The sequence below is a fragment of the Micromys minutus genome, assembly GCF_963924665.1.
Source record: "Micromys minutus genome assembly, chromosome: 1".
Lineage (NCBI taxonomy): Eukaryota > Metazoa > Chordata > Mammalia > Rodentia > Muridae > Micromys > Micromys minutus.
Genome location: NC_137969.1, coordinates 247,857,648 through 247,871,036, shown reverse-complemented (window position 1 = coordinate 247,871,036; position 13,389 = coordinate 247,857,648). Strand labels below are relative to the sequence as shown.

At 37.9% G+C, this 13,389-nt stretch overlaps 1 protein-coding gene across 8 annotated transcripts in view; it reads right to left on the bottom strand.

Annotated features, from left to right (window-relative positions):
* Nucleotides 1-13,389, bottom strand: part of PAPOLA (poly(A) polymerase alpha) — a 47,246-nt gene that overhangs the window by 14,862 nt on the left and 18,995 nt on the right. For 4 of the 8 annotated variants that reach the window (XM_080915705.1, XM_080915708.1, XM_080915706.1 and 1 more), the window contains exons 10-15: nucleotides 11,873-11,945; nucleotides 10,582-10,702; nucleotides 9,703-9,787; nucleotides 4,740-4,793; nucleotides 4,226-4,345; nucleotides 2,531-2,640 (exon numbers count right to left, since the gene is read on the bottom strand). In XM_080915705.1, coding sequence (XP_080771831.1) covers nucleotides 2,531-2,640; nucleotides 4,226-4,345; nucleotides 4,740-4,793; nucleotides 9,703-9,787; nucleotides 10,582-10,702; nucleotides 11,873-11,945 — 563 coding nt within the window. Of the gene's footprint in view, nucleotides 1-2,530; nucleotides 2,641-4,225; nucleotides 4,346-4,739; nucleotides 4,794-7,443; nucleotides 7,474-9,702; nucleotides 9,788-10,581; nucleotides 10,703-11,872; nucleotides 11,946-13,389 lie in introns of those variants that run through there. The other 4 variants (XM_080915703.1, XM_080915707.1, XM_080915704.1 and 1 more) reach the window with 2 other exon arrangements.

Here is a 13,389-nt window from a genome sequence, read left to right as displayed (position 1 = left end):
GGGATCTAACACCTTTTTCCTGAGTACCTGTACCTCCACAAACACACTTCTACATATAGATACATCTAATCTTATATATATGAAGACAGGGTGTGGTGGCACATACTTTCAATCCCAGCACTATGGAGGCAGAGGCAGACAGATCTCTGTGAATTCAAGGCCAGCGTGATCTTCGAGTCCCAGGACAGTCAGATACAAAACACATTAATATAAAAGACCCAACACCATAAAAAAGAATTTTCAATGTAAAACTCTATTTTTTTTCTATTCTATATATTCTACTATGAAAAATAATATTGTAGTTCAAAAACAAGATGCTACCAATAAGTACAAATTATTTAGATTACAGTACCTCAGAATAGGAATATTAAAGTGGGGTTCTCTCGTACAACACCTATAAAAACCCAAGAATTAGTCACGAAGACAGGAGATTAAGTTGAAGGTAATCTTAACCTTCATAGTAAATCCAAGGGCAGCCTGGGCTACATTTAAAAAACAAGGAGTGGGAGAACCTCAGTCATAGTTGTACAACCAGTACAACAGTTGCAGCCACTGGAAATAGAAGGAAAAAGCACAAGCAAGTTGCCAAGTCCAGTAGAGACAATAGATTAAGACAGTGTCAGGTAGGTGGTCATAAGGACTATGAAGACAGGAGAACAGTACACTGAACTGCCATCCAACAGAACTTAAGCCGCAGAGTAAGTCTTAGGACAATCTAAGCTACAGAACAAAACCCTACGCCAAAGCCCAAATGACTTTAGTGCAAAGCAAGCTGACGGTACCTGGGTCCAACATTATTTCAGGAAGAAAAAAACCACCAAACCACACACCCTGAGCAAGAACCACAGAAGCCAAGGGAGAAGAGGTCATGGTCAAGGTCAGACAGACAGACATCTAAATTCCTAATATAGAGCTTTCCTAAGACTGCCACCAGGACTCTTGCTAGAAAACACTCTGGTTAGAGAGATATGGCTTGCCAGTTCTCAGTACTTACTCAGCATCAACCTATAACCATCCATAACCCCTTTTCTGGTCTTTGTAGACATCAGGCACACATACACAGTGCACATACATACATACATGTATGCAAAATAATCATACTCATAAAGTATTTTTAAAAGAAAGCCCTAATCCTAAGTAGCAATAGATACCTGGCTTGAATCCACCGTGTCTAAGTATTGCTTACAAACTGCTATATAATTACCAAACTATGCTCTGGACCCTGCTGGGAACATCCACTAACTTTATTACCTTTCTAGTCCCAAAATCTACAATGAACAGTAAAATTAGAATAAAGGAAGAAGATGATGTTCCCTAAAATTACAAGCAGAACTTGGCCTTTCCTTCTACAAAAACTGGATAGTCTCTATGAAGGCGTGGCCATTTGACATTAGACCCATGGTGTCTCACAAACCTTAATGACCAGGGTACCTTATACAAACAGCTAGTCTGAAAAACTACCGTAGAAGAGGTATGAGTGTCTCTCAGATGGGCCTTGACAGGAGTCCCATAACAGACCAAGTAACTTCCTGCTAACAGTAATTAGAGGACTTTGGCTTCCCAGTACCGCAGTCCCCATCCTGGGAACTTGCTTGCCACTTTCTTATAGTGAGTGTCTGTCAGTTCTGTGTGCCTATCAGCTTTCACACACCCTCCCAGCCTCCCTTCCGTACACTGCTTCATACAAGCAACTGGTAAGAGACTGGAAGCCTGTAGAATGTGGCTTGGCTGGAAACAAGATTAATCACTTCCCAGGCAGGTCACACCAGGAGAGCACTGGGTTTGGTGTAACCCCAATTCCAGAAAGCAAAACAGCAGAAAAGAGATTATTACCTTTCTCCTCACTACAACTCATTGGTGTCAAGTGACTGTTAAACTGTCTCCATTTGCCCTCTTTCTTTTCAGTTAAGTAAGTTAAATTTTTATAAAATGTTAAATCAATTTCCATGAAGAAAAACTCAGTGAGAAAAGTAAAAATGTTAATTAACGTGTTTTAAAGTGTGATCTGGAAGATTCTTTTAAAGGGAAGAATTGGTGCTTTAGGACAACCCACTGGCATCCCTGTAAGGCTCACAAATTCCTTCAACTGCTCTGGACATCTGCAAGTGAATCACAAAGATTTTGACAACTAACCACCACTTTAAAGCTTTCAACCAAAACAACATCTTTATCTAAGAATCCACATTCATCCAACATGTACACATAACTGCCCTGCTTTCTGTATGAGCTAAAAATACTCCCTTGGTCTATCTTTACCATAAGTTAGGTGCCTTTAAGTTACCAAAATTTCAGCTTCAATCTCTAAGTTTCAAGACAGGTTGTTTGTCTCAAAATACAGACAAATCAAATTACAAATGAGCTTACCTAACATTGACACCTATCTCAAAACAGAGAAGTTATTTATATTAAACTACTGAATGCATTTAGCGTAATGATTATTGTTCAGTCCCCAATCAATTACTACAAAAAGCACTACAAATCATGTACATTAAGAAACATCGATGGTTTCATTATTCAAGTAAAAACATACCTGTGTCTGTGAAAGACTGGATATCATAGGTGAGGTCGACACTGAGATTTTCAGAGTTTTCAGTTTTTTTAAACACTAACCCAATCACCCACATTGTGCGAAATTCTTCCCTGCAAAGAACATTAGCACAGGCCATTAGGATTCAGAAGAGCATGGCTGTTGATGATGAGTTGACAGGTTAGGCGAGGTATGTGGGAAATGTAATTCAGATGTGTAAGTAAATAAGCTCTAAGACCCAACCCAATCTCAAAATGCCTGCCTTCCGCATACCTGCCATCTAGGCCACTACTATACAAGCAAACTTCCCAAGTCTTACACAGTCTGTTTGTATTGATGAGTCCAAAGTATTCAAGGCACTAATATTTATTAAATGTGTTCCAAAAAGTAAGGGAGGGGATTGGAAACAATACTTTTTAGAAAGTATAACGATACGTACGTACATACATACATACATACACACATATACACACACACACACACAATTTCTATATATAAAGTCTATTCTTTTGATGGGCATAGTGGTGCACATTTTTTAATCACAGCACTTGGGAGGCAGAGGCAGGTGGATCCCAGTGAGCTTCAGGTCAGCCAGGTCTACATGAGTTTCAGGATAACCAGTGCTACATAATATGACCCCATCTCAAAAATGGCAAATTGGTATTTTCTAAATAGTCCTGCATGGTTAAAAAAATGCCTGTAATCCCAACACTTTGGAAGCTGAGGCAGGAGGATTGATCACCAGTTTGAGACCAGGATGGGCTATATACAAGACCCTATCTCAAAAACAAAATTCAAGTAATTCCTTTAAATGATTCAAAGGAAAAAAATTAAATCTATTTCACTAGCATACTCAAACTCAAGAGCCAACTCAAGTGACTCTTAACCTCTAATTCCTGACCATCCTTTCTTCAAAGTTTACCACACATATTGTTCTGAATTCCAATGTAAAAGAGCAACAAAAAAAGCATCAAGTAAATTCTTAGACCCTAAACAAAAAGGTGAGCCTATTTTCATTTACCAGTCTCTGCCAACGGTCCACATTCCATCCAGAATCAGCTATTTCCAAGTTTAAATTAAAATATATTCCCTTAAAATAAAGAGCAAAGATAGATGCTTCATAGAACAGCCTACAACTCTTGTATAAAACTGAAGTAATGTTAGAAATACTCAAAACCGAAGGACAGATCCATAGAATATCAATACCTAATCAGGTAGCAGACTTCATTAGTAAGAACTATTACCAGAGAAAACAATTCTACTGCAGTGCTAATCCTTCTCAAGAAACTAAGGCACACTACACTTTCTGATGAAAGTTATATCCAGAAGAGAAATGTCAGCAAGTTAAAAAAAAAAAAAAATCAAACAACTTCAGATATATAATCAAAAACTTCTCTGTGGATTCTTACAGAACAAAAAAAAAAAAAAAAAAAAAAAAAACAAAAAAACAGTAAGCTGCTGCAGATACATCATCAGAAGAAAAAAAAAAAAAAGCAAAGCCAATACACTCACTCTCTCCAGAAGGAAATAGTTGCATATGCCTATAAGCCAGGAAAAAGTCCAAGCTGAGGCATAGGAACACAAGGTCCAGGCTGGTCTCAGATACTACCTGTCTCAAAAGTCAACCCCAAAGTGCTGATAAACACATCGACACACAGGTGAAAGGGTGGGCATGGGATTCAGTGGGAACATGCTCACCTGTCAGGACTTTCTTTGGGGGCTGGAAATGACTGGGGATTCACATGAGCCAGTGTAATAAATTCATTCTTCTCCAAGCTTCCGACCAGGATACGAATTTTTGATTCCACCAAGCCCACCCTAGACAAATGTCATTAATATTAATGACAGATTCTATGAAAATTCATATGCAAATTAAGTTTTATATAAAAAGGTAATATAAATATTATACACACACACACACACACATATATATATACATAAAATACATATCCCAAAGATAAAACTATGAGACTCAAGTTATGATCTACCAATAAAGGGAGAGCTGGATAAGAAGAGAGAATTAAGTAAATCTATCCAAACAGAAAAGTAACAAGAAAAATGTCAGCAAGCTAAGCTAAGCAGCGTTAGAGTCAAGAAGTGAGCGGTGGTCTCCGCTGCAGTAGGTCAGCAGGCTCCTTGAGCAGCAGCTGCCTCCCACACCTGTGTGCTGAGCTGTCTGAGTCATTTCAGGGAAAGCCTCCTTACTACTCACCATTCCAGACGCTGCTTTTCCGTGGGCGCACTTGCTAGAAGTACAATATAATGCCTTTGAAGATAAAGACAACATGCTATTTACTTTATTTATGTGCTTTGTGCTGGATCTTATAACCATATGTAATAAGGTTCCTCATACTTATAGACCAACATTGATTCAACAAAGGGGTTTCCAATCAGTGTGCACATAAAACCATGTCAGCTAAATTCCATGGTTTCACTACTGGCAAGCTAGATTTTCTACAACAAACTATGAATAATTACAAAAGAGCAGCTGAACTTTCAAGGTTGAGAAAACATTACATGGTAACTCATGTTGCTCAACACTCCAACAGAGTGATTCTACCTAAAAAATTAATGAAGACACTCAATCTATCAAAAGTAAAACATTTTCATGGAAATCAAAAAACAGGGCTCTTGACACAAAAATAATAATTAATATACATACTTCAAAAATAGCATCAAGCAAGTCAGACTTCCAGTAACAAACATCATATGGTATTTATCAACCAAGCTGGGCTGCAGTCAGACCCTCCTCCACCTGCCCACGCAAATGGTATAAACCGCTGCAAAGGGCTGTCTACAGTAAGACTGTCTTGAGTAAAAATATATCATTTCTACTCAGAACTTAAACCACACTTAAAATGTAGAAATTCCAAGTTTATGCTTTGAAAAACATCACCATGGACAAGCATCTATTCTTATGACTTTTGAAAGCAATTACAACTAAATTACTAGACAATTCTTTTTTCTTAAATAACAAAATGAATCACTCTGTATGTATCTTTTCTAAATTCTGCAAGTTACTTTACATAAAAAGCTTCCCCTCAAAAGCAAACTGACATTATTACCTAGTGGATACTAGACAGGAAGGTGTGTCAGTCTGTATAATCTAGTCTGAAAAGTCTGAGAACCGGCTGTGTTCTTTCCCATCTTCCAGGTAATGTTGCCAGTCACAAGCACAAAAGCTGTGAATCAGACACAACTGCCAACCACAGTAAGCCCATCTATGAAGAAGGTAATTCAAATTCTTTACAGCTTTGCAACTCTAAATGCAGTTCTAAAAATTACACGACACCTGGACAATAGATTGGCTTTTCTCTCTGTGGAAAAGTACTGCCAAAATTAACTAAATTAATAGAAACAGAGAAAAAAAATCAGGAGCCCAAGACACATAGAAATGAGGTGTGACTACAGAGATGTGAAATGTGCCCAGCTATGGAGCCATGTTGTCCACAACAAAAGAATTGAGTACTTCCTTTCCCATTTAGTCAGCATTAGTTCAAGCAAGCCAATACAAACAGTCAAGAGTCACATAAAAGCACTCAAAATTCATGCATTTTGTGTGCAGAGAAACATGAACTAAGAATCATACAAATCAAGCAAAATCCTGACATGCTTAACCACATTTCTGGGTTACTGAGTCATTAAAGGAGTTGACCTCATTACGGGAAGAGAAAGAGAAGATGCAAGTGCTCTCACGGTTTATCAGAGCTAGAGCAGACATGCACACAGAACCTTACGAGTGTCACACAGCACAGCTTTTGCAATTCTATCTTAGTACAGTTAACGTGAACTTATTCACTACTCAGGCTGGACAGGCACTTGATCAGCTTGCCTCCATCTCCCATGTGCTGGGATTACAGGCCAGCATCACCATACCCAGCAACAATAGTCATTTTCCCCTTCACTCCCCTGAAAATTAATACTCTTATTGAACACCTGGATCTTCAGCAAAAGATCAAATGATGTACCACAATATTTTGTTTACAAACACAAAAATATACAATCTATTTGAACTTAATTTTGTTGGCAATTCAAATTTTTGAAGGCTATACTTTAACTTCACTATTCAGGACATCCCAATAGAGGGGGTAAAATTTCTTCTTCTGTATAGACACATATACATATTTACAAACAAATATCTCGTAACAAGATTTATGGGATAAATTTATATGTAGCTATATTTTAATATACCGATATAAAATCAATTAGTTTAAAAGAAATAAGCTGCAAATATTTTAACAAAATTTAATAGAAAGCAGTGACTTCTCTAAGAAACCAAAAATCTCTAATTAGTTTTCTTAAAAATCTGCATTTTTACATATTTTACTTCTATTTTGTATGTATGGGTATTTTGCCTCTGTATATCTGTGTACCATGTATGTAAGTGCCCACAAACACCAGAGGAAGGCGACGGATCCCCTGGAACTAGAGATACAGTCAGTCGTGAGCAGTCATGTGGGTGCTGGGAATTGATCTCGGGTCTTCTGGAAGAGTAGCCAGTGCTAACTGCTGAGTATCCTAGTCCCCAACTCTGCATTTTAAAAACACCAGAGCTGGTATCCAATTCCCAAGAATCTCAAGAACCCTCCAGAGCTGATGCATTTCTAGACTATTTTGTAGTCCCCCAAAATGTGATTCCCTTCATGCCCACAAGGCACCAACTAGTTCAAATGTCTCCAAGAAAAATCTAGGGTTAATGCCATTGTGATTGCCTTTCCCCTAAGATTTTATAGATATAGATATAAATTAAATGAATTAAAATTTATGAAAAAAAGTTCTCGGGCTAAGGACATACCTCATCTAGTAGTGGAGTGTTTTTCTAATAAAAAGTTCTAAGAATACTTAAGTTGTTATAGTTATTTACCAAAAAGCATTCTGTAAGTAGGTTTCTTGGCCATTTCATCTCAGTACTTTACCTGGATAGATGGCAGCTCAGATACCAAGCACTGAAAGAAAAACCTATCTCTTAGTCAAAATCTTTATAATTCTCTTTAAAGTCATAAGCAAGATTACAGTTCACTTAAAATGTGCTGCTGCTGGTTTTCTGTTGGGAGCAGGGGATGCTCATATATTCCAAGCTGATTTTGAACTTGTTATGTAGGTCAGGCTGACCTTGAAATCTTGGTCCTCTTGCCTTTATCTCCCTCCCATATTGTGAGATTGTGTCCAAATAAACTCAGATTTTATAAGCAATCGGAAGGCTAATTTTCACACATCCATCATTACATTTTCCTAGTACACTCCTCCCTGACCCTAGTGTAACATAATACCTGAGGTGACCACTACTCACATTTCCTAGTCCCCATGATTTGTTCCTTAACAAGCTACAATTACCAAAATATAGAGTATTTAAGCTTAGAGATTTACAATTCTATGCCTTCTTTCAGGTAAACTCCACCCCACTGTTAGAAAATGGATGAGTTTTCATTTAAGGTGAATGAAATCTCTATGGTCCCCCTCCCAAGAATAGCAGGAGTATTTCACACAAATTAAAATCCTAAGTGAAGAAAAGGTAATACTTCAAGGCATGCTTCACACAAACCCAACCTGGGTGTCAGCAGCCTCAATTCTTCTAGGTCTTGATTACAGCAAACTAAGAACCCCACTTCAGGGTCCAGTGTAGCTGGTGTTTCCCATAGAGACATACTGTTTACAGCTCCAATCTATCTACTGTAAGCAGAGTGCATTCCTCACTGTGTCTTGATGGGCATGCATGCACAGCAGTTAGATCTTACATTCTCCAGGGTACTTGGGTTTAAAATTTTGTGAAACAAACTTATTGCGACAGCTTCCTCTTCATAGTTTTTAAAAGGATGACTGCCTCAGGTATCCTAAGTATTACTAATTCTCCTGCCAGCCAAGACCTTCAAGGAGGTACAACAAAGCCTCGGGTGTGATGAAGATCCACCAGTGTGTGTCGTGCCTCTCACAGTCCCGAGATATAAAAGCATGGTGTGGTCAATGCTAGCATTCATTCACCTTCCCTCAAGCCCAAGCTAATGAAGCAGAATCCATCTTTCTCCAGCTCTTTGAACTACGGATGAGACAGGAAAAGAAGTGCTCATGTATGAGACTCAGCAACAGAAGAGCTGGCATCTAATTTTGGGGGCTTTATTCTTTTTGGTCTAACTATGACTCAAGTATGGTATTTCTTAAGTATTGGCACATATGATTGCTAATGATCGCCACTGTTTCCTCAACAGTAAAGAAACAGATTGATGTGCCGATGAGCAACAGCTCTAGAGATGGGAGTGAACACGAGCACTATGGTACTATGCTGCTCCGACTGACAACACAGCGCTCCCCAACACAACAGGTAAACTGACTCCATCACTGCATTTCATGCAATACAGAAACAAAACACGGAGACATCATAAAGGTCATCATTCTTACTTTTAATTTGGGAAAAGTATAAAATAGTTTTGCTTAAATTATTGTAACAAAACACAGTCCAACATAAAAATGGTCAGGAAAGTCTCAAGCATTAAAGCAAAAATTTAAGTGGGACTTTGCTTAATTTTCTGCCCAGGGCAAATAAAGCTCGAGTCCATATATGGTTTTTGTTCTTTTTTTAAAAATTTATTGTAACTTACATTTTTTTTTCAACACAACACAATTCATGAGGCTTTTAACCTCTAAGGCATTAAAAGCATTACACTAAAGATATTAATAAAAATTATACCCACTTAAATTGTTAGAAAACTATTTGCAGACATATTTTTGAAGGGGGAAATGTGCTACTAATTATTGAAAACATGTAATCAGCCAAACACCGACATTCCATTAGGTCTGTGCATGTTCTGAACTATCCCAGTAAGCTTTCAGAATTAAACATACAAGTTTCTTGAGAGAACCTTAACTTTTTGAGTGCTCACTGGCCTGCTAAGATGCAGACACTACCCTGGTCACAAGTGACAGACCTAGAAGAACTGAGGCTGCTGACACACAGTAGGACGGCTAGTCAATCAAGCAACAAAAGTGTGAGGTTAACACACTGTACTGATAAGGAAAAAAGACAGTTTACTAAAAATGCTAAGTCCTTCTTGACAATGAGAAAAATTCAACAGACACTGGAGAGAAACTTGTCCACTTATCTGGTGAGAGGAAATATCACATATGCCACTGTTAAACCACTACTTAAGAGCAACATGGCTGACATGCCTTAAAATACATACTTGTACTTTTGAAAGAAGTTTGGAGCTTCAAAAAGTTTGGACCACTCTGCCTTACTCAGCAAAATTTCATCTGTGATAGCAAGACCTAAATTAAAAACATATTAGAATATTTGTATGTTTCAACCTAGCAATCTAGAATTTTAAATAATTTTAAACATACCACATGCATTTACTATAGTCCTAAACATTAGCAAATGGAAGTTTTACTTTACAACCTTAGCAGAAAGCACTGGGGAATTTTCTGATCCAGTGCCATTATCAGTAACCCCCACGCTTACAAGGCAGCTCAAAGTGAAGCATAGTAGTTTCCTGAGGAACTAAATGTTCCCCATATAATGTTTCTGCCTTTTAAAATCAATTTACTGCTATCTCTAAATGCCCAAGAGGTCTTTCCCATTAGAAACCCTGTGTGGAAATCAACTTAAGCTGAAGACGGTACCTGACACCTTCAGTCATCTTAGTCTTTGAAGAATTGAGACAATAGTACCTTTAAATTTACAATAAATTTAATCAAGGATCTTCTCAAAGGCAGTTTTGTGTCCCAACCACACTCCAAATTCTTTTCCTAGGAGTGTAAAAAGCCTGTATATGCCTTGAGTAACCCAGGAGGACAAAATGGCACCAACTCTGATGTTACAGGGCTGTGACATAGCCCTGAACCAAGCCATACCGTCCAAGTCTTTAAATGATGCTTCATTCTCCAACATACTGTCAGAGTAAACTGCTTAATCACTGCTGAGTTACTCTCCAATGTATAATCAAAAATAAATACACAAACCTAGACTGGCAATTCAATTCAATCGCACAACTAGCTGACAGCTGGGTCAGCAACAGTAGGTGGACCCTTTGTGTATGAAGTAGAGAAGCAGAAACACTTACCTTGTTTAAACTCCTCAACCATGACCATCCGTGTTGAAACGGACACATTGTACGTGGAGTTCTGTTGTGGGTATGCTGGTGTAATTATAGGCATAAGATGGTACCTATCACTGGGGTTTACCTACATACAACAACAGCCAATCAGTTTCTTCAAGTACATATACAACAGATACTTGGACTTTTACCCCTTGTTAAACTGAACCAATGATTACATTTTACTTCATTCATAGCTGGAGTTGAGAAATAAAAACATGTAAAAAGACTGTTTTATAAGACTTTACAGAATGAAAGATCTAGTCAACAGTCTGTTCCCATGATGGAGATATGACTACCTTGCAACCTGACTGCATGTACCTGCTGGCAAAAACAAAACAGAACAGAAAAATGTAGTTGGAAATCTACTGCTTTTCTGCATTTGGCAGCATAGGAGTGTCTGCAAAAGTACACTTTTAAGCGTTCTTACAAAACTCCTGTTATGTAAGATGGGACTGTCTCCTTCAACCTTCAGCTGTCAGTGTAAAGATTAACACAGGTAGAGCGCTCTGTGGTTCATCCCCACAAAGGCAGCTACAACTTACACTCTCCCTTAAATGCCTTGCAGCTTAGGCAACTTGAAAGCACACAGCTTGGGGCAAAGCCCAACAAATATTAAAAGATTTTGATATTGTAATAAATAACAAATTAAAAAAAATTTTATGATCTCAAAAACCTGTAAAGTTTTGAATCCAAGGAATTCCTCTTATCAACTAATAAAGCTAGTGTTACTAACACCTAAAAAGTATAAGCAGTAAATGCTATCTGTAACAAAATAGATGATCTTCCTTAACACATTTCTGCATCTCTGAAACACTAAACCAGACTCTACATTATAGCATAGTCACTGTGATCCTGCTTAGGAGCATACGCTACATAAAACACTATGCAAGCGCTTTCTAAAACAAGCCAATTTAACAAAATACTTAGATCAAATAAAAAAATATACAGGGATTTTTAGTATCCTTTTATTTTTTTTTTTAAGCACAAATGCCCATACAACTTTGACTTACAAGATAGTGCTATATGGAATAAGTTGTTAGTGAAATTTGTATCAACTGTGTACAATTAAATGTGGTTTACAGGGTACAGCATTACACTTCTCACACCCAAGGACAATTAGAGAGCAGGTCATCTACAACAAGTGAAACACAGGTGCGTCCACTCATTTCTAAGAACTGGGCGGCCTCCTTGTTTATGTAGGTGACTTTTGTTATTGAACAGTGTGAATTTGTAGGGGAAAAAATAATACACTAACCCTTGGGTCCCACACAGGCAAATTAAGATTGCATTCTTCAGGCTGTTTCAATAGCACTGGATTTGGCCATTCCCTGTTCAAAAAGATTGTAGCACTTGATAAGACTATTGGACATTAGCATCTAAACGTTTCTGTTAAACATAACAGCATTTGTGAATGCAACCCTGCATCACTCACTTGGCATATACACCACAGCCTCTCACCCCTTTCTGTTTACGTAATATTCCTCTATGAAATTACATCATAATAACTTTCTCAAACTCATGTCAAACATCTGTTCTGCCAAAGAACTGATAAAGCACTATTCAAATAAAGAAGTGCCACCTCAAGACATTTAGTGTGTTCACATCAACCTCTAACAAGGCTAATCCCATTTAAAGGAAAAACTCCTATCTTCACACTAGTTCCATCCACGGGCACATGTGAAGTGACTTATAACTTATAATCATTAAGGTGCTAGGAGTAACTGTAAAAGTTAACAAGGACAGTCCTTCCTGTGGTTACTATATCTAATACAGTCATGTTATAAAATGTATTAATGCCACTTCAGTCAAGCATAAAGATCAAAGAAGAAAAAATGCTTCTTTTGCTTTGTATAAATCAAGCTGGCCTCCTAGAAATATTTGTGGATCACCTTAAGAGAAGTTCTGCTTCTAACCTTGCCACACCTCACTCTCCATGACAAAGGTAAAGCAGCAGAACTATACTGGAAAGAGCAGCAGCTATTAATTAAATCCAGAGTCTGTTACCAAATGACTACAAAGGAACAATTCTTTCTTCACATAAAGAAAGGAAGGTGTTGCAATATGAAAGACAAATCTCTTTAATTTGACTAAAACCCCAACTCTTAGTGTCAAAGTAACTATCACAAATTGGTAGTGTCTTGGACTTTCCTTATATCAAAACTCATCAACATATGTATCTTGATTAGGAGACTTTAATGGATCTCTCCTGGGCTAACAAGTATCAAAGGATCCGGTGTCTACATTTATTTTTCAGTCACTTAACTTTTTTTTTTTAATTCTTGTAAAAGTGACACCTTTAAGGTTTTGCCAAGGTAATGACCTGCTGAAGGTAAAACACAATCACACAAATAATAGCCTATGGATGGATAGAAGCAATCAGATGAAGAGAGTCGTATGTGAGTTCCACCCACCCTACCAACATAGCAGATGGCAGCACACATTAACAGTAACTAAGAGGTCAGAGTTTATTTGGAGGGTAGCTCACACAAGTAGCATAGGCTTTATCTGCCTTATGACCCTGGCGGAACTAGGGTAAAGAAACAAAGAGTTTAGGTTTGCCTTTTCACATAGTGTCTCTTCCCAACACGGTAGCTGTGTCTTGAACTAAAATTGGTTGGGCTTTTTGGCGGGACTGTTGACTAAACTCAAGGCCTTGTGCGTGTCAGACAAGCAGTCTACCACTGAGCTATACCCTCAGCCCACAAACTAAAATTGAGATCTGAAACCAGCTGTAGAAATGTCACAGAAATAAGACTAAACTTCAGTGTCTAC